Raw genomic sequence first — 22,500 nt, 5'->3', positions numbered from 1 at the left:
CTATCAACTTGGTCAGAATACCGCAGGCTATTCATAATCAAAGGCATTACAGATGAATCTTACACATCATTTTGACTCACATTTTCTGGCACATTACACCAACTTAGTGCCACATTTTTGCATAATATAACAGGCTTCTTTTCAAAACCCTGTAATTTCATAGTAGCCAGATAATCAGCTTTTGCAAAAATTCTGGTTGTATAGAAATTATATAGTTCTGGGGTTTATAAAACTTTCAATATTTCTACTTTACAGCTATGTCATCTAGAATGCTACTATAAATGGATGTATCATTAAATAAAAACAAAGAAGAGAATAGTCTGAGCCTTTTCTCTAATCTAAAAATTAAATTATCTTTTAACTTCAAACAAATTTTGCAACAGGACATAAAACTATGTGTAAGTTCAGATCTTTTTTAATTATAATTCCCTTCTCTCCTGCGTGTGTTATTTAACAACAGTTTAAGTGCTGTTGCTACTTCAAAGTTGTCCTGCAACATATGGTAAATTATCTATTATGAAAGACAATGAAAAGCTGTTAATCTTGAACCAAAGCACTTCACACTCAAGGCATATCACTTTAACCATTTTCTTCTGAAGACTTCCACTGAGGAGAAGCTGTTTTTTGGCAGCAGTACAACGACTAGCTCAATGACAAAGTTCAGATCCTTAAGAAGAGGTCCAGAGCTTGTGAAAATGGGAAGGAATAATATAATAAGAGGTCATAGTAACTATAATGATATAAACAATAATAACGATGATGAAGATGTTGATAATAATAACGATAATGAATAAGAATAATAACAACAATAATAATAATAATAATGATAATAATAACAATAATAATAAATAAATACAAAAACAATTATGCTAACAAAATAGAATAATTAACACATCAACAATTATCAAAACAATAACAGTAAAATAGGAGCAATAGCCCTAGTTACAGCAGCAGTGGTAATAATAATAATGATAATAATAATAACAACAGTGATTACATAATTTGCTTGCTAATTCAACTTTCTCAGGTCAGCAGAAGATGACCGCTTGTAGAAACACCAGCACTTTTCTCGCATTCAATTATCCTAAGGAGCCAGGGTGAAATTGTGCGTGTAGTCGTATTCAATGGTGGGAATGATGGCCTGTACAAACTTCAGGAACACTATGAGGTACAGGTGGACCCCCAACTCGCCTCCGCCTTCAAGCACCGTTTCACATATCTTCTTCATGGTCTCAGCATGTCTAGTGGGTGAGAGACAGAGAAAGCCAGTATAAGGATGAAGTTATAAAAATTAAAAAGGAAGAATAAAGGAAAGAGAATGGAAATGGAAAAAGAGACTTAGAAGGAGAAGAAAACAACCAAAAAAAGAGTCAAACCACATAAGAAAAAAACAAAGAAAGAAGAGTTTTATTTTTTGTTTCCTAACAGTCCTTTTAGAATCAAAATATGCCACTGACACACATATTATCTACCTCCACAATTTTACAATTTATGGATACTATAAAATGGTAGTTATATCTACATAAAGAGAAAGGCTTTGAAAAAGAAAAAAAGAAAGAAAGAAAAATGCTGACCTGCAGGGATGCACAGATGCCATGGGAGGACCTGGGAGATGAGGATGCGTTTCCATGGTGACTGTCTTGTTGGCATGATCCTGGCTAAAGTCCTCATACATTTCTTCAACTGTTAAAGGTTGTCGATTCTACCAAGAAGAATAGTAGGCTTTAAAAACATCTAATAGACTATCAATTATGAACAACTAGATACATGCACATAAAACATGTATATAACAACAACAAAAAATTATCTGTGGAACATGCTTGATCCAAAGTCAAGACAAATGAATAATTACATACTGATGAGGTTATCAAAACAACTTCTTTAAACAAAATGATCTTACTAATTGGTACAGTATGTCTGAGCTTTAAGCAAAATAATAAAGTACAAAGTGAAGAGATGGATGAAAGAAACTATGCTAACCATTTGCCACTGGGGATGGCATGTGTGTACATGCCATGCCGACTGTGTGTTTAACAGATGACTCCACAAGTACTGTCACTAATGAGCCAATTACAAGAACTACCTGTCTCACCTGTTTCCCATTTTCCTTAATTTTTTATATATTCTAGTATTTAATACTGCTGTTCATTATATCAATAACAATATAGTAATTATAATATTTATGAAAAAAATATAAGTGTTGATATTGATAGCATTAGTAAAAAAAAGCGTTTTCCTGCTATTTCAAGGAAAGGTGAGGTCATATGATCTACTAATTGACTCCTTTGTGGCTAAGCATTGACAGAGCCATCTATGTATAGAAACATTTAACAAAACAATACAAAAGTGAACGCAACATTTTCCCGTTGGCACTGGGTTAATCTATCTACATGCAACAATGCCAACAAAGGCTTATTCAGTTCTCTTAGACTTGCCTCGTCATAACCTGTCAACCACAGGCGAGGTGTCTGGTAGTACTTGTCATAGGTGATGTGCAAGTCATATGTGCGGGTTTGGAGCACCTCACCCCCGTCGCTGGTGCTGTTCCCCGGGCTAGACACTGCAGGAACGGTTCTGGGTGTCTGGATTGAACTCTGGTGAGAGCACAAAAGAGAGATTGAAGGGGGGAGGAGTAATGACAAGTGGTATGGGAAGGAGAAAAAGTAGAGAATGGGGAGGGAAGAAGGGGGAGGAAGGGAGAGAGAATGAGAGAGAGAGAGAGAGAGAGAGAGAGAGAGAGAGAGAGAGAGAGAGAGAGAGAGAGAGAGAGAGAGAGAGAGAGAGAGAGAGAGAGAGAGAGAGAGAGAGAGAGATGGAGACAGAGAGATGGAGACAGAGACACAGAGACAGATAAAAAAGAAAAGATAGACAGAGATAAAAAAGAGATATAAAAAAGAAAGATGGAAAAAAAGAGAGCAAAAGAAAATGAGAGAGAGGAAGAACAGAGAGGGAAGAAGAAATAATATGAGAAAGAGAAAAGAAGACAGAGAGGCACAAATAGATTTAAATACACTTTGCCTCATAGCAGCTTTCCACTCATGAACCATCACATTTATTTTCAATGCAAAATGTTTGTCACTAAGAAAACTGTCTGATCAACAAAGCTTTAGCGTAATTTAAAAACATACAGGATCCTCTTGCTCCAACATGCCTGACTCCTCAAAAGCTTCCATATCTGCAGCTTCTTCATCATCATCGTCTTCATCTTCATCATCATCATCTGCGCAAGATGCCTTCTGTAATGGGGACGAGGGTTCCTTTATCATTTCACTGTCATTATCTTTTTTAAACCACAACAATATCAATGTGACAGTGTTTCCATTTCTTAACGTATAAAAATTAAAAAATATAGGAAAGAGTGAGAAGGAGTGACAAACAGCTGGAGAAGGAGGACAACGAATTCTTTCTTTCCTTTAATTTCTCTACATTCAAAATGGGGAAGAAATATATGAGTCTATGAATTTATAAAAACAAACAATCTAAGAAACACACACACACAACATAGCCTGAGATACAAAGATAGAAAGATACACACACACATAAAACCTTACCATCCTTCTCCACTTACCTTATCTTCGAGTGCCATGTCAGCCACTTTCTCTTCCAAGATGGCTGAGTCACTGAAATGGTGTGTGTCCACCCATCCACCATCAGGATCACCCTCTGATTCCAGGACCAGCTCCTGCTCACTGCGATACTCCATCTGGACAGATGACGAAATAGTGATTAGTCTTCGTTCCCTCCCTCATTTGCTCTCTTTGTTATGACCTTAAGCTTATGCATATGTAGACACACATACATGCACAAAGGTATGATAAACATATGATGTGATTTCCGTTAAGTCTGGTAGGGTTTTAAGAAAACCCTTTTACATAAGAGATATCATGACTGTCATGTAATATAAGCAGCAGAACTACGTGATGACTTGCAAATTACTTTGAAAAGGAGTGATTGTATATCCTGCATGTTTTTTCACAATCTAGTGTTAATGCAATTTCATACTTTTATATTTACACACACACACACACACACACACACACACACACGCACACGCACACGCACACGCACACGCACACGCACACACACACACACACATATGTATGTATGTATGTATATGTCTATGTCTATGTCTATGTATATGTCTATGTATGTAATATATATATATATATATATATATATATATATATATATATATATATATATATATATATATATATATATATATATATATATACACATTTACATTTACATATATATTTACATATACATATACATATACATATATACAACAATTTCAATTTATGCTGTATAATAACAAAATTAATAACAAAATTAACAGAAAATATAAGTGACAAGTTTTTCTCCATATACATGTGTTTGTAGTGAATTACACAAATAACAAAATGTTGCACATTTTTCTTTTCCTTGCACTGAGTTATGGACTACTGAACTACCTAGAGGGATGACATGGAGTCTGTGCAAGGAAAACAGTCTCTTACCATCTGGATAAAACAAATCAAATGAAAAATCAAATGGCAAAAAAAACGAAAATGCTTATTAAAAAAAAAAAAAAGAGAGACAGAAAATAAAATTGCAAAGGGAAGGCACAGAATCTACAAGCCAAGCACCCATTCCTGTGACCCTAAAGCCCGCATTTTGGTCCGTGTTACTGCTCTGAAGCAGCCAGATCCATCGGGTTAAATGAGAGATGAAAAAGTGTAAAACCTCTGGAGTACAATTGCTTCAAGACCATGAACTGGAAATGTGTAATTATTTTCCCTATCAAGAGCACACAGCCTCTAGGGAGTCCACTGTAAATTTCTAAAACTATCACGAGCACACAGCCTCTAGGGAATCCGCTGTAAATTTCTAAACCTAAAACTTCTAACTAACATAGCTGAAGTGGCTTGATATTTCATATAAACATGCAAATGCACAGGGTCTTACTATATCAATATAATGCCCACTACTTGATAAAGATATGTACATTTTCCTATGATCACTGTATTACAATGTTATCATTATATCATACTGCTATGAATGTGGATAAAATTCTTGAACAGTTTTCTTGACAACATATTCATAAAATAATTGTGTGCAATTACAGTCCAGTACACAATATCATATATGGAATCTCAAAGTCAGTAATAATGGTGATCTCTTTAGAAACACTCCATACCCTGTTCATTATGACATGGTTATAACATTCTGATAATTCCCTGGGAGTAGGTTTCAAGACTGAGGTTAAAACACAAGTTGAATCATTGCTACTAAGGTACCAAACTTCCACAAGAGAAAAATCTTTACACAGATTTAAAATTGAGAAGAGAAAAGTCTGCAAGTTTTTAATCATTGCTAATGGAAATATATCTATCTATACTTGGTGCTTTCAACACAGAACAGAAAGATATGAGAACCCACCACAGACTACACAAAACAGGATTAAAGGATGATGAATCAACAGTTTTTCAAAACTGCTGTGTATAGTAGGCTTTTCTACAATTGTTTTAACATGGTAGTGCTTTGTCATTTCCTAGAATAGGATATATCTACAAAAACTAGAGATAACTGGACACCTTTGAACTCTGTCATATCATTACAAGATGTTAGGTTTAAACTGAATCAACAATTCCCTCAAATACCTTATCTATAACTATAAAGAATACAACCTTTTTCACAACATTAAAGAATACAGTACAAGGTCTCTATTTACAGCCCTAAAAAATATGGTACAAGGTTGACATTTTTAACCTTATTGAATACAATGTCAAGTACAACTTGCAAAACACAACATTATCTATAACCTTAAAGATTGGTTTTAGACCTTACTTGTTTGCACCTCCTGTAACAAGGGACATTCTTGGTGATGAGGAACTGCTTCTCTGGAGGAAGATATGGTTTGGTCTTGGCAGCGTCCCCTGGAGCCCATCGCCATGTGGGGCAGTGATGAACCAAGTGATCCCCTGCGGCTACAAATTCCTCTGGAGTAAGGACTCCCGTCTCTTTGAACTTGGACTCCTGTATGGATTAAGAGGATGCTGCAGTGATCTTGAACAAATTAATACAGCAGAAAAAATAGGAAGTTATCTTTTTTTATTTATCATTATTTATTCATTTATTCATCTGTTTACTTATTAATTTATTATTTTCATCATTATTATTATTAAAGTCATTCTATTTTTTTTTTTTTTTTAGTTTTTGCTTGAATATGAAGACAATACAGCAAGACTCGGGTTATGTGTTGCAATCTAATTCTTTCTGCAATTGAAGAAAATCTAAAATTAAATTATCTTTATAGAACACAACATTCTTGAAAATTTTCCCATTAACTTTAGTAAGTTGGTCAAGTAATAAATTTGGAAAATCTCATTTACATTCTTCTTCTTTTAACTATATCAGGGTGCATGAATACTTTACTTGACAAATACCTCCTAGGCCTAACTCAAACTGTTCTATGTTATGCTCTTAAAGATCATATAAAATAACACTTTTATAAGATGAGTAAGGGCTATGCCATAACCGGTTATCAAATGCTTGGATAAATACTTTACCCTCTGCTTGTGACTAAGTTCCTCCTTTCATGTTGTTCTGGCACACAAAAATTCAAATCCTTAGTTTGTTGTTTTGACATGAAAGTCATCAGCACAAAGTGGCTGACGTTGGCGAGCAGTTATGTAGGGTGTTACCGTCTCTAACTAAACATTTTGGATAGTTGGTGAAATAATGAAGTGACACAGAAGGATTCCAGTATAGTATGGAACAATCTGCCTTAGATGTACTGTAGCAAATAGCTAAATATACATAAAATACCAACGTATGCATTTTGAAGTGCCAGGGAAAAGGAATTCCCACGGCTGAGAAAAAATACTGACCAAGTTAGATTTACTTTAGGGTTAGGCTAGGTTAGGTTTAGTGTTTGACATTTGGTGAAAATAATAAAGATTCCACTGGTTGGGGATCAATGTCTGAGAATTGGTTAAGGTCAGGGTACATTTAAGGGTTGGATTTTCATTACAAAAATAGCCCATAAGCAAAGAATATCCACTGGAACTCACATGTAATCATGGAAAGTGTTCAAAATCAACCCAACAATGCCAGGCATCTCATAAATGACACAGTCAGATAATGGACAGGAACTAGCATCTAATAGGCAAGAAATTTGTATTTTCTGCATACATTCCGACTAGGTCGCTTGTTGCTTGTGCCTCACGTGTGGGTCCCAAGCAAATGGCAGTTGCTGCAAAACCATCCACCCCAAAATTAGGGTGTTTTTCAATAGGAGGTACGCGTTGTGGACAGGTTAAAAGAAAAGGTGACTCTTCATTGTCTCACTTCTTTTATGATTAAAAATACATAACTTTCTTTACAATCTGAAAACAAATATTAGCTCAGGTTTTTTACTCACAAAAATAGACTTAAAAGCTCTTATTAGTCTCATGGTTACTACTTCTCAATTTGGAGATGACATTGCCAATAAAGTTACATGCCTACTACTTGTCTGGGTTATTACTAATATAATAACCCATGGAAAATCTAATGTAAAAAATACACTCACTGATATATGATATGATCAACACAGGCAGAGAATAATGTCATAAATAAAAAAATAAAAGGTCATGACAAGTGCCATGCCGAGTCATTTCAAAGCAAATTCCCTCGGACTGCACATATACGTCATCTAACATTACTACCAAGGTAAGTGTTTATACTCATGATTAGGTTGCAATAGGTTAGGGAAAGAGGGGTCTGGGGCAGATACCCCGATAGAGAAATGCAGCAATCGGATGGGGGTCCGGGGCCAGAGTCCCTAGGAAGTTCTTTGATTTGTATGGCTATCTTTATGATAGATTGTGTGTTTAGGCTGAGTCGCTCGTTCATTTGTTCGTAGGGAAATATGGCGATCGGGAGGGGGTCCACGGGAAGAGCCCCCAGTAGGGAAATATGCCAAACCGGAGGGGGTCTGGGGGCCGAGCCCCCGTGTTAGGAAGTTCTTTGGTTCATACGCTATCTTTATGATAGATTGTGCGTTTAGGCCAGATGTGCTTTCTCGTTCTTTTCTGCACCACAGTATCAAATCTTAATAGCCAAATCTTAAATTGTTTTTTCTTTCATTTTTTCACTTTCTTTACAGTGTAAAATGCAATTCTTTGCTCAGGGTTTTCATTTTTACACTTTCTTTACCTTTTTGAAATCACTGCTAAAAGCGAAATCGACCATACCCCCCCTAAAACCCCCGATTCCCCATGGGATCCCCCAATATTGTTGACAAGAGTTGGGGACTTAGTTTCCAGCAGGTGCGGTTATGTTGGAAATAATTGCTCGTCTGCACTCGGCTGCCATCCCCAACAGTATTTTAAAGATTTAAGGATTTAGTTCAAATTCTAATTTCTACAATTGGTATTCTTTTGGAATGACATGCTATTTATTTTATTTGCTTCTAAACCTTCCTCCGTGTGCAAGGAATGGCCCAGATTACCATCCAATAGTAGTGCATGGGACTGAATGTAAGACTGCTATAAACATGCTAACCCACTAACCGCTGCATCACACAACAGCACTTCAGTAATGGCCTACAACTCTCCTCTATATTCTGGCTAGAAAAAGCTAAAATAGAAAAAGCTGAAAATTTACTGTGAAAAAAAAAAAAAAAAAAAAAGTTCAATCTTGCCAGAACATATGTGGCGGAGGTTTGCAAGCCTATCCTGGAGCAAAAATAAGAACAAAGGCTGTGGAAGTCACTTGACAATATGCTACTATCTGGTTGGACTTCCTTCACTACATGTGGGTATCAAGTTTTAGGCCTAAGTATGGATGTTGACGTTACCTTGATTCTTTGGATGGCTTTCACTACATTCTAGGTGCCCTAGACAGTTTTTTTTTTTTTTTTTATTATACACCATACAGTCTTCCAAAAATGGTTGATAACTCTTATTTCATCATATTTTTTTGTAAAGAAAGTCACAAGGCAATGGGAAGCACAGTAAACAATGGCACTGTGCAATCTCACAGACCATAATTTATGTATAACAAGCCTGAACTTTCCCTAATGTAGGGAAGCAGCCCAAGTGTAATGGACTAAAATTGATCCTTTCAAAGATTGCAATGTTTATGTGGCTTAGTACAGAACATAGCCAAGATATATATGAAAAAGTCCTTTTTTGAAAGTCACTGCACTATTTATTTAGTTTTCTACTAGGGAAACATATACTATATAAGTAAATGAAGTTGTGTCAATAAAACATACATTTGGAAAAATAATAACACCTTCTGCATATGACACTTAATGTAAGTATTATTAACACTGTAGGATAATACAGGGATCCACCTGATACTATCATTTTTGCACATATCCTCATTCCAATTATAAGAGATGATACTGAGATTTCTTTTACTTATAACTTACACAGATTTAACAAAAAACAAAATTGTAGCTAATTCTAATCTTCTCTCATCATTTAAATAACAAAAGACATCACATTTATCCCAGTACTCCAATGAGAGCACATGTGTTTTTTCCACGCATCATCACGGCCGATAAATTAAGAGGGTACACATTTCTCAACATGAGCATGCATTCAGAACGAAAACTTTAACAAAAATGGATAAGTAACACGAAAAGTGGAGCGTTTATATATCTATTTGATCGTCATACGTGAGTCAGAGTCAGGCAGTCTCAACCGCTCTCTCCTCTCTCACCTTAAGAATCGGCGTAAGATACTCGGCGACTCCTAAGGCTTTCCCTTTAACAGTATTGATCACGTTCTGCATGTTGTCAAGGCTTGGGAGTAATAACTGCCGCTTTTATCGGAAGTACTTGTCGAGAGAGTTGAATGACTCCTACTTTCTTCCTATCGGCAACAACACTGACAGCTGACAATTGGAGGGATGGTGTGTCTAAGGTCCGGGAGTTATTTGCTTAGATTGTTTAATCATCCAAGTGCTTTTTATTGAGATTTTACTAGGTCTAGGATATGACATCGGTTTGAAATACTTTTACTGTATGAGAGGTATATCTTGTAGTGAGTCATACACTAAAGATTGTATGAATGCTCCTTCTGTAGTCCGAAACGAAATATTTTATCGCTCCTCAGTGGTAATATTTTTGATACTATAGATTAAAAAGATAGTTAAGGTTGAACCAAAAATATCATAAAAATAAGATAACAGAATTTAGATAATCAAAAGTCGCTGAACAAACCGCAGTCTTCAAGGAGAGGGAGCCAAAGTCACAGTCGGCGCAAACGAACAAGTGACATAAAGGAGTTGCAATGGCAGGTAAACAAAGCAGAAAGAATCCCAAATTTACCATAGAAGACGCCTTTGAGGAGGATGCTGACGATGCCATCCGACTCTACGGTGCCACGAATGAGCGCTCGCCCTTCAGACCTAAAGATCGTGACGGAATAATGGGCGTGGATGATGTTTCCATGAATATGGATGACAGTGTTCTTGGAAGCAAAGGCTTTCTCACGGTTCCTGATGTAGATGTAAGTATCTGTGTGGATGTTTTCTCCCTGTGATTCTTTTCCATCCTCATTTTCCCCCCACTGTCTCTGTTCTTCATCCTCTCTTCCTTTATATTTTTTTTTTATTCCTTGGTTTCTGTCTTTTTGTTAAGTCTGTTTTTCATTCCTTTCTCTGTCATTTTCATGGATAAATCTGAAACAAATACCAATTAGTGAATCTTGATTAAACACTAATATAAATTTGGAGAGCTTTCATCAGGTTGCAGACAAAGTCCGTAGGTCACAGACATGTTTGCACTAATTAGTGTAGAAAATTTGATCTTGTTGTGATTACTACTATTGACAATGCTCTTTGACTTTAAATAGGTGTAGTTTGTTTCTTGTTCCAGTGATAATTCTGGAGAAGGGTTTGATATCTCATAAGACAATGAATTTGTTGTTGATGGATTCCATAATGTCTAGCATGAATGGAAAAAACACTCTTCCGTGTTGATGCTATGGTAGAAAAACCCACAGAGCACAAACTAGATTTATTGAAAAAAGTGAGACCTAGTTTGTGCAATGTCTAGCATGTATTTATAAGGGTTTTATCAGTGCATGGGAGCGCATGGGAGCGATAGTGATGATAATGGACCTCATGGGAGGGGAGGGTATAAGATATCATATGGAAATAGCAAGGTTAGATTATGCAGTACTTTCAATTTGTCTAAAAACCAGTGTTATTATTTTAGTTATGGAATGCAAGAACTTACTTAGTATATAAGTAATATAAAAACATATTGGATTAGTAAATCCCAAGACACTTTTTGTCTCTGACATTTTTTCATAGATTTAAAATATATTAGTTTTGGATATGCAGCAGTAATACCAGTCTGATAATTTTTGAGAATTATCCAAATATAGCAAACATTATACAGTTGTATTTTTGGTTTATCTGATGAACATATGTTTGCATACAGATTACACTAATGGGCTAATCATAAGTATACATGGAGTCTCTTCAACTTTACTTCATTTCACTTCTCACACCAAATGGTTCAGGCATTATTATTGTTTCTTGACCTCACTAGGAAGAGGTACATCACTGCTATAGAACACTGAATTTGTTATGATGTGGCACATAAGCTAACAGTGGAGATGTGCCATCAAATAAAGAACCTATTAAAGCTCTTTCCTGGTAAAATAGTCATGGTGGGTATTTATTTGTCCTCCCTGGAGTGTTAAGTGTGGAGGCAGTCATAAACCCTGTGTACAGTGTGTGCCATGAAGATCAATGTTTTGCCAAAATATGTGCTTCAGCCCCCACCCCCCATACAAAACAACAACATTTCCATGGCTTACACTAAACTTTTTGAAAAGGGAAGAGGTGCCAATAGAGAGACAAGGAATAATGGCTTACAGAGACAGAGTGAACATTGAATGCTTTTTATGCACATGAAAATACTTCAGAGAGCAAAGTCCTGGGTCTAGAGGTCTCCTGGATCAAGAGCAAAATCCAGGGCTTTGGGGGCACGCTAGGAGAACCTGTTTTGTCGATATGTACTTGCAGTGAAGACATTGCTGTCACAGAGAGCTTTACATACCTTGGTAGCATAGTTCATGACTCTTTGCTGTCAACTACTCATATTGTCATATGGCCCTCTGCCAGTGTGACTGTCTTGAAGTATAATACACAAAAGTTAAATTTTGGAGCCATGGAAGTAGCAGCCTTGTATGTAAATGCATATAATCTCTAATTTTCTAAGAATTAAGTTTGTGAAAAGGAGAGAAAATCCTGTTTTTGTCCCTCAATGTTAAACACTGAGTGAAACACTTAATTTACTGAAATGGACTTTTCATCAATCAAGACAACCAAAATGAATATCATGCATCTTTGAATATGCATAAAACTTAAAATCATGTTTTGGATACAAGTGATACGAAAGGAAATCATATTGCTTTGTTGGTGCATTGAGGCAAATATGACGCACCAGCAGAGTCTGAAATAGGCCCCCAGAGATAAGCTCAGTCGGCCAAGCACACATCCTTGAGTGGAGGCCAAGTGCATCCCAAATTCTTGCAGAGGCATTAAGGGTTAAAATAGAGCTAGGAATAGACTCTTCGAGATTCTGATGTGAATAGCCTGGCTTATGGTTGTAAGGGTCTGATCAAGTTTTCAGGAAGTCTGTATCAGAGTGTAATAACAAATGATAGTTCACTGTATATGAGCTGTTGTGTGTCCGTAGAGTCTACAAAATTTTCATGTAAGGCTTATTATGTAGTGTGTGTAGTCAAACTCTATCAATATGAGGTATACTCCCAACCATCAGTATGAATTATTGCACTAGACACCTTATATTTATTTAATTAGAGGAATCAGTCTCTGTGTCTCATTAATTAGCTGTACACCGAACATATTTTTTCTAAGTGGATGTTTGATTTGAAAAATGTATCACATGATGTTTCAAGTTTTGTGAATAGACTAGTAAGTTTGTATTTTGTTTTGGTAATGCAGAAGACCTGTATTCAGGGAATTAGTAGTTTTCAGATTGATAATTCATTTTTTTAGCTTGGTTATAATGCATAATAAGATATATTTTTAGTTTACAAAGACAAAATTTTTCAGGCTATTTCACGTGACAGTGATTCTCTCATACCGGGCGATGCCAGCAGCTTCTCAGAATCTCCAAGATGGTGGTTCCTCCACCCAAAGGTTCGGGAAAAGTGGACTCTTGTGGCTGGGGCCTTCACGCTCCTCATCTTGGGACTGAGTGAGTTATTATGATATATGTAGCATTGTTTTTATTTATTTATTTTTTATATATATATATCCTGTTAATTCATTATTACTTGATGAAGCTCGGACACATTTTGATAATTTTGTTGTGGAATTTATATTCATATTTTTCTCATCAGAAGATTAAATAACCTTTTTGTAAAGTAGAAGTACCATAAAGTAGAAATCTAATTGCTAAATAAACATAAAACTTCATCACGGTGTTCACTTTCGGCTTGAAAATTTTTTTCTCTGAAGGTAAAGAAATGCGGTGAATCATTCTGCAAAATAGCTCAGGATAGAACCATCATGAGTTTTTACATTAGTGATGTTTTAATTTTGCTTATCTAAGGGAAGCTGTACAAAATGTAAATATGATAATATATATAGAAAACAATAAAACAAACACAGTGGGTGAGGAACACAAAATCCATGTTGATTTGTCAGACTAATTCTCCTTTTTCAAAATCTTAATTACCCTGTTTGCTTCCAGCCCTCCTTGTGACCGGCATTGTTGTGCAAGTCATACCCATTGAAGGAGTCTCAGGTATTGTATTCATCATTACCGGCCTTATATGCTTCATTCCCGGGGCATACCACATCGTCTACGTAATTTTTGCAGTTTCGGGTAGGCGTGGCTATGACTTCTACAATCTTCCACTCTTCAACTGATACATTCTCCGGGAAGACTTCTATGGTTAACCAGAAATGGAAAGGAAATGTAATATTGTGCATGCAATGATCATATAAGGGAATTCTTGTATATGTTCAGTTTCGTACTATTAGTTCAAGAAGTCAGAGGGAGATCAGAGATAATTAAGTACATACATGCACCACATGATCTTTCTTTTTCGTATGTAAATCTCTGAAGAATGTGTTTTTTGCCCAAAGTGAATCTCAGTATTTAGACGAATCACTTCTTGGTGATAGTATCCCAGTAACCAAATATTACATAATCTCAGTGAAACATTTTCCTCAAAACCTGTGCCAATGACATAGATTCAAATAGAAAATGTTGGAGAATGACCAAAAAGGAGTTGTAATGAAAAGGGCATTTTATAAAGGTAGAAATACCACATAGAAAGATGGAATGTTTGTCACTGTATATAACCATGTTTCTGTACTTTTGTAGTTTCTGTATCATGAATTCATGATTGATGTAATGTTGATGATGGCATCTGTTTTGGCAGGGGTCAGTGATTCTCAGTATTCTCTTGCCATTCCCTTTTTTTGAATTTTCATTATATGAGGAGTACCAGTACTTATTATTATTAATATTATTATTATTTTAATGAAAAGTAAGTATTATAGTTGGATCATTGGAATCTCTGGCTAGTCTCTCACTTCTGATTTGTCATATGTAATTAGTTTCTGGATGACAGAAAATGTTACTAAATATCCCATGTTATGCTACAGGGGCACAGCAGCATTTGTTATGTGTGCAAATAGGAAAAGCGGATTTATATAAGATTATTATGTAGCTATATTATATTCTTGAGACAAGGTATTGTTGCCAACTATTCAGAAGATGATGTTGGATGTCACATTGCAGAAGTAAATTATGAGAGAGCCATATATGCTGTCTTATTAGTAGTACATTTTTTTAATGTTAGGTTTAAGCTCATGTCCCATTTTATCTTTCTTTTATTTATCTCTATTTTAAAAGAACCACAACATTTTTGTCTTTTCATCAGTGTCCAGTATCCTAAATGGATACTGAGCATTAGATTTTATACAGTGGAAAGGAAAGGAAGGAATTGGTGATTAAAAAATGGGGTAAGTAAACTTTTAATGAGTCGTGTGGATGATGATACATGAATATTTCCTGTACTAGTCAGTTGAGATTTTTTGCTGTTATGCATGGGCCAGTGTGTTCAAAACATGTATGCTGTTTGTACATGTAAAGTCAGCATCCTCATATGCTGTTTGATATTATTTCATTTTTTGCTCATTGGCTGGTGCCACTTAAGGTTTAAATGTTCTAAAGCTGTGATTTCATAAGAATTGTATTTGAAATTAGGTAGGTCATAGTGTTCATTTTTATGTTTCTGTTTTTTAAAGTAGAAAAATATTTTTCCCCCCAAGGATAGACAAGAAAAAGAAATGAAGGAAAACTTTCTTTTCTCTCCTCCTGTTCAAATTTGTGAATATAATTTTACCTCTCTCTTTGAAAAGCACAATATATATAAGTATTGAAAATGCAACTAATCCTATTTTGTATATGTATCAATGTAACCATTTATAATAAACCCACTGTATTTATTAGCACTAAGAAGAATGAAAAAGGTAGAGACATTTTCTCTGTCTAAGGATTTTTTCATATTACAGGGGACAGCACTTGCTAAATTTGCATGAGTTCCTGACTCATTTCTACTTAATCTATGCTCAAAGTAAGATAAAGGGACTGTAGATGGTAGTGGATGTCTTCAAAAGTAGTTTGTTTATACCAGCATCTGAACTTTTGTAAGCAAAGAGTGTCATATCTGCGGCGTGTGTTTCTACTAAACTGTCGCCATGTGCCATATGATGAGAAAGAGCAGAGGGTGCCATAGTATATAGTTGAGATAGGGAATGATATCTTTGCTTTTCTCTTCTCAATCCACTCTCTAAGGTTGCATGAGAAGGGGTTGTCTGAGGCTTGGGTCTCAAAAATTTATTTTGTGTATGTGCGTGTGTGTGTTTTTATTGTCAATTGTGCTGAGCTTTGGATACTGTTTTTCATGATTATTACTAGGCAGTATTAGCACTGCTTTATATACATCATTGTTTTTGCTTTATTTTTATTTTTTACAATTGTTCTAGGATAATGAGAGTAATGATATTTATGCAAACATATTTATTTTGCATTTTTGGGGGGAAATAAATGATGCTAATTGAAAAGAACCAAAATAGCATGACTTATATTTAAGCTTCTGTTGTTTTTTTGTTCTTTTTCTTTCTTCATTGTGTAAGATCATTAAGTGTTGGCAGTAATGACATATGTAACAGAATGGAATGAAGAAGATATTACTAGATTTGTTCTCCGAAACTTTTTCATAGCCGCTTTGAAGTTCAAAGAATCAATAACACAGATGGTATTAAATTTCGGTGCCTTAATGAGATTAATTTTTCTCTCTTTTTGGATATTTTTTTCTTCATGTTTTTAAACAAAAAGGAAAAAGATATATGATTCAAAGCCTTTAGGGTGTCATGTCTTTTAGGTATTTTGTATATCTTTTAGAAAGGCATGTCGGGCTAAAAAATTATTTACTTTTTTGAACCCTCACCTTTGGGCTGTCAGTCATAATTATCCCTTTGAGGAAGCTCCAGAGAGGAGTAGTTGGCTAGAAATGGAAAAGGGAACATTTGCTTTACATCAGTGAGAATGAGAATGATAATGAGAGAGAAAGAGAGAGAGAGAGAGAGAGAGAATGAGAGAGAGAGAGAGAGAATGAGAGAGAGAGAGAATGAGAGAGAGAGAGAGAGAATGAGTGAGAGAGAGAGAATGAGTGAGAGAGAGAGAATGAGAGAGAGAGAGAGAATGAGAGAGAGAGAGAGTGTGTGTGTGATGTGTGTGATGTGTGTGACGTGTGTGATGTGTGTGTGTGAAATCTTACAAGAAGGATATTAGCCACATTTCCTTAAATTGTTGATGATATTTGTAATTCTTTACATTATTGTATGTATTCTCCCAAAATCTTTTATATTCATGGAATTGAAACATTTAGATTCTTTTGTACAGTAGATTTAGCATGGTTTGGCAAATACTTCATATGATATAAGCCATATTATGCTTATTTCTATTTTTACTTCTGTTATTTTGTAATATGCCCCAGGAATATTTGTGGAAAATGCCCCTTTTTTATGTATTTGCATGTCATGTGAGACTTTTACTTAGTATTTTCAGTCACTTTTTTCTGTTAGTATTATCATAGCATTTTATTTATGGTACTGTGAACTACAAGATATGAATATTAAGATTGAAATGAAGAATACATGTTATATTTTGCAAACCCAGTTTATAAAGTGCTTATCGGAAAATTACATTATGATTTTTCAGTTTGACTTCTCCTATCCAACATTGTAAGCATAATTCTGTTTATTTTTTAAGGGAATATATTATATAACCTCATTCATGTAAAATAACCTTGTATCATATACTCTGAGTGTTTTTCATTAACATTAAGTCGGTTGTCTTGGATGTATGGTATTTTAGCTATGGTAATAACTTCAGTCTAGTTGCTAATCTAAACTAGGTCAAGAGCTAAGTAGGAGTAGTGAAAGGGGATGAATATAGAAATATATTTGTATGAAAATTAAATTCTAAATATAAGATTTGCTTCCATTGGTCAAGACACTGACTCTGTTTTTTTTGGTTCACCCTGTAAATAGCTGTACAAAGTTGTGCCAGAAATGAGTAAACGTCAGTCCCATGATATTTTGAAAGAGCTTAATTTTTGGGCTGTGATTTTTTCTTTTTCCTTTTATTCAATTTGTTATTTAAACATACCTGATGATGCCAGTAAGGCATGTATGCATGTTGTGTCCACTGTGATTTTACTTTATGGATTATGTGTACCAACTGATAGCTCTAGCATTGTTTGGTAACTAAGGAGGCTTACTTGGTCGTACCTGTTTATCCCATTCCGCATGTTTTCAAAACAAAAAAAATTGTGTTATTATTACTATTAGTATTGTTAACAACATTATAATGATAATGATGGTAATGATAATGATATGAATAAGAATAACATTAATGACAATAATGATATTTATGATAGTATTAGAATGATGATTTTATGCAGAATAATTTGAGGAATGGGATAAAGGGCCCATAAGTGACTCCTTGGTGACTAAGCACTTACAGAACCTTCAGTGTGTAAACATAACTGACAAAGCATAACTGCAGTGGACAGTGCTTGTACGTGGCACCAGTGAACTTTAGAGCAGTGTCGGAAGCTATTGCCAAATGTCATGTGCACTTCAGGAAGTGAATCAACCAGAGGATAGTTGAAGAATGAAAGAGGGAGTTGTATTTTGAGTTTTGGCATTATTTTGTTGTCTTGTCAGGTTAGAAAGTGTGTGTGTGTGTGTGTGTGTGAGTGAGTGAGTGAGTGATTGATTGAATGTGAGAGTGTACATTTCTTTGTGACTGTTTATTCGACATGATATTCTCTTTATAAAGCTAACAGTTTGTGTTATGCTTTATTTAATCTTCTTTCCTTTATTTTTTTGGTGAATAATGGAGGAACCTTTCAACCAGCTGCCAAAGAATTGAAAATTAAAGAGTAAACTCCTCCTCATTCATTTCCTCTTCCTCCTTCATCTCCCCCTCCTCCTCCTCCTCCCTCATCTTCTTCTTCTGCTGCTGCTGCTGCTGCTGCTCCTCTTCTTCCTCCTCCTCCTCCTCCTCCTCCTCCTCCTCCTCCTCCTCCTCCTCCTCCTCCTCCTCCTCCTCCTCCTCCCTTATTTCCTCCTCCTCCCCCTCCTCCTCCCTTATTTCCTCTCCTCCTCCTCCTCCTCCTCCCTTATTTCCTCCTCCTCCTCCTCCTCCTCCCTTATTTCCTCCTCCTCCTCCTCCTCCTCCTCCTCCTCCTCCCTTATTTCCTCCTCCTCCCTTATTTCCTCCTCCTCCTCCTCCTCCTCCTCCTCCCTTATTTCCTCCTCCTCCTCCTACTCCCTCATCTCCTCCTCCTCCTCCTCCCTCATCTCCTCCTCCTCCTCCTCCTCCTCCCTCATCTCCTCCTCCTCCTCCTCCTCCTCCCTCATCTCCTCCTCCTCCTCCTCCTCCTCCCTCATCTCCTCCTCCATTTTCTTCATGAAACAATACAAAATTATATTAAGTAATCAAATGATTTAGTTGCCAACCTTTCTTTTGTACCTGTAGTATTGCATGGTTGGCTCTGATTTAATAAAGGTTTCAGTAAGTACAAATTATATCAGAAATTAGAAATGTGCAACAGTTGTAACAACTGGAATAATTTTGACTCTTTCTTTCAGGTTGATTTGTATTGTATTTATTTATTCACATTTTTTTATACATGTAATTTTTTCTCATTGGGTAGGTATTCTTGTTTTGTAGATGCATTATGTGTGCGAAAACCCTGTATCTTGCACTTTTAGTCGGACAAAACACTTGCTTTCAGTGCAAAGATGTTGACCTCCCTGAATTATGAATAGCAGATACAAGCGATATTGTGTTGATTGTAAGTGTGCAGAACTTTTAATTGGAAATCAAATTGTTAAATGATATTATTGAGAAGTATTTACGCTTTTGAAATTAGGTTTTAATAAAAATATGTATTAAGATACTAATTACTCAGTATGAACAATAATGAAGCACAGTATATTAAATTTAACTCCCCAAAGATACATATGTTTGTGTGCCTGGGCTATACTGTGTGTGTGCATCTTCTAATGTATATGTGTGTACATGCCTGTCTTCTTGCTACTGTTAAGTGTGTTCATATATTTATTGTATGTAAAAAATCTGTTTGTGATGAAATAAAAAATGACAATAAAGTTGATACTATGAAAGTGTCTTTTATTTTCTCTGTGTGCAAGAATATTAACAGTGACATACAGTTACATGCTCTATGTTACTCACTTTTCTCTCTTTCCCAGCTCCTTAGGGGACCCATGCAAGGGTAATTCAACTCAGTCTTGTCAAGTGCACATACCATGTATGGCAACATAGAGAGATAGTAATGATAAGAATATCTGTTTATTGTCTCTTCCTCTCTCTCTTTTTCTCACTTTGCTTAGGTAATTCAACTTAATCTTGTCAGGTGTGCATACCGTGTATTGCTCCTCTCCCTCCTCTCCCTTTTTCTTTCTTCTTCTTCTTCTCCTCCTCTTTCTTTTTGTCTTTCTTTTTCTCATCCTTCTTCCCCTTGTCCTCCTCCACCTCCTCTTTCTCCTCCTCCTTCGTCTTTTTCCCTTTCCCCTCTGCCTCCTCTTTCTCCTTCTCTTTCTCCTCCTGTGCCCTCTTTCTCCTTCTCTTTCTCCTCTGTTTCTTTTTCCTTTTCCTTTTCCTTTTCCTTTTCCTTTTCCTTTTCCTTTTTCTTCTTCTTTTTTCCTCCTCCCCCCTTCTCCTCTGTCTCCTCTTTCTATTTCTACTCCTACAACTACTTTTCTTCTTCTTCCCCTTCTCCTCCTCTGCCTCCTCTCTTTCTCCTTCTTCTTCTTCCCCTTCTCTTCCTCCGCCTCCTCTTTCTCCTTCTCCTTCTACTTCTTCTTTTCCTCCTCCTCCTCTTTCTTCTCCTACTCCGCCTCCTCTTTCTCTCCCTTCTCCTTCCTCTTCTTCTTCTCCTCCTCCACCTCCTCTTTCTCCTTCCTCCTCTTCTTCTTTTTGCTTTTTCTTCATCATCTTCATCTCCTCCTCTTCCTTTTCCTCCTCCTCCTCCAGCTCCTCTTTCTCCTTCCTCCTCTTCTTCTTTTTGCTTTTTCTTCACCATCTTCATCTTCTCCTCTTCTTTTTCCTCCTCCTCCTCCAGCTCCTCTTCCTCCTAGTTCTCCTCCTCGTTCTCGTTCTCCTTCTCCTCCCTCTCACTTAACGCCCATGACGTAGGTTCACAAGGGCGGATAACAGACGAAGCCCTCTTTCCAGAACCCGGTACTCCCTTGCCCATTGTTGTCGTGGGGGAAGGGGGAGGGGGGCTTAGGAGACGGAGACTAAGGCCCTTTGTTGTGGACCATCCCTGCCTTGGACCTCAGACCTCGCCTCAACTAATTTTACATGGTCTTTTCTTCTCGCCTTTCCCTTTCTTATTCATCCCCTTTGTCTGTCCACTTCCTAAGGTGTGAGAACTGCGCTGATAGGATGAAAGTCTGGTTTTGTGTCTGGCCTGAACGGCCTCCGGGAGCCGTGGGTATTCCTTCGGTTAATTGCCTTGCCCATATAGGGACTCTGAGGGTTAGGCCGTTTCTCTTCCCTACTTATTTCAGGCTCACCATGGGCAAAAGGTTAAACTTTGTACCCTTTTTAGGGGCATTTAAGGCTCACCCCTTCATCAACTAGCCTTTCTAAATTTGACTTCTCTGGTTTCCTGTCCTCTGCCTCTCCTCTGACCACGGCTCCGACCACTAATACTCCCTCGACTCCGACCACTGATGCTAACACCCCCTCCTCGATTGCGAATCATCCAGCCTGGTCATTACTCAACCTTGAGATTGCACCCCTTCTTCTACCCCATATCCTCCACTCTATCTCCTGCTGCACAATCTTCTTCTTTGCCCACCCCATTATCCCATATTACAACTCTTCATCCTTACTGTCCCCCTCCCCAAAGTATTTCCTCACTCCACACAACCCCATCTTCCTCCCGTTCTCGTCCTTTCACTGCTTCCACCTTTGCAAACCTTTGGAACACGTGAAACGTACCCAAGTGGGATCAATTCTCTGTGATTCCCCCTACAGCCCCTTACTCTGCCCATACCCTCCTCTTCCAACAATGTCTCCAAAGCAAGTAGGCTAAATTTCCTTTCGCAGTCGTTCCGATCGTTCACGCCTTGTCACAGTTGCAGCTGAGTTTCACGGTCATGCATTTTCTTCCCCGACTGACATCACTGGCACACCTATTTCTGCACAGTCTCACCCCCCCCCCCCTTAATAACTGTACCGGAACAGTTTCCATCTCCTCGACTGACTGCGCTGTCCACGACAGGACTGGTCAGACTATGAAAACGACCTGCTTGCCTGCCTTGTTGACTATGATGCTCCCTCATCCGCTCTCCAGTCTTTCCATTTCTATTCTCTCTGCATTCAAAGTAATTGTCAGTATCACTCCTCTTCAGGCTTCCCCAACCCCTCTCCCTCCCACTGACTCAAAACACACCCCAGCTTTCCCTTCTCCATGTGCACCACTCCTTTCCCCATTACCCTTACCGCTCTCACCCGGATGCTCATAGCACATTTATTTATTTCAACCATTAACCATAGCTCCAGGTCTTGGTTGACTGGCATTGTAGGATTTGTAGCAGGTGTAGTTTATGGACGGCACCTGTTGTAGTGGCCTAACAGGAGCAGTTGCCCAAATGCGGTGATCTTAAAGAGCGCCAATTGAGCACAAAGGTCCAGAACAGCTCGTATCAGTGTGGTGGCAGTGCTGGAAATAGACCATCGTTAAAGTTAAAGGAACTCGGTCTGATCAATGGAGGTTGGAAGTGTTATCGTCTTGATTGTTTTACAAGGTATTTGTTAAGTGAATTGCAGGGCGCACGAAGGGAACATATATATCAGGGGCGGCCAACCAGTCGATCTCAAGCCTGTTTTAAGTCGATCACACTACTATACCTGTT

General features: G+C 37.1%; 2 protein-coding genes across 2 annotated transcripts; one reads left to right on the top strand and one right to left on the bottom strand.

The window, feature by feature from the left end:
* Positions 1-399: 399 nt before the first annotated feature.
* On the bottom strand, positions 400-9,872 carry Atg3 (Autophagy-related protein 3). Its single transcript, XM_027358854.2, has 7 exons — positions 9,697-9,872; positions 5,830-6,018; positions 3,569-3,703; positions 3,129-3,236; positions 2,436-2,594; positions 1,575-1,702; positions 400-1,241 (listed from the first exon to the last, which is right to left on the bottom strand). Exons 1-7 carry the CDS (start codon positions 9,766-9,768, stop codon positions 1,085-1,087), a joined length of 948 nt encoding a protein of 315 aa, XP_027214655.1. The 5' UTR covers positions 9,769-9,872; the 3' UTR covers positions 400-1,084.
* A 217-nt stretch (positions 9,873-10,089) lies between these two features.
* LOC113805531 (transmembrane protein 134) lies at positions 10,090-19,737 on the top strand. The gene is made up of 3 exons (XM_027356534.2): positions 10,090-10,487; positions 13,072-13,216; positions 13,715-19,737. Exons 1-3 carry the CDS (start codon positions 10,269-10,271, stop codon positions 13,891-13,893), a joined length of 543 nt encoding a protein of 180 aa, XP_027212335.1. The 5' UTR covers positions 10,090-10,268; the 3' UTR covers positions 13,894-19,737.
* The last annotated feature ends 2,763 nt before the right edge of the window (positions 19,738-22,500 follow it).

The sequence above is a fragment of the Penaeus vannamei genome, chromosome 34 (genome assembly GCF_042767895.1).
Source record: "Penaeus vannamei isolate JL-2024 chromosome 34, ASM4276789v1, whole genome shotgun sequence".
Taxonomy (NCBI): Eukaryota; Metazoa; Arthropoda; class Malacostraca; order Decapoda; family Penaeidae; genus Penaeus; species Penaeus vannamei.
The sequence above is the reverse complement of the archived record's forward strand: the minus strand, read 5'-3'. Positions and strand labels throughout refer to the sequence as shown.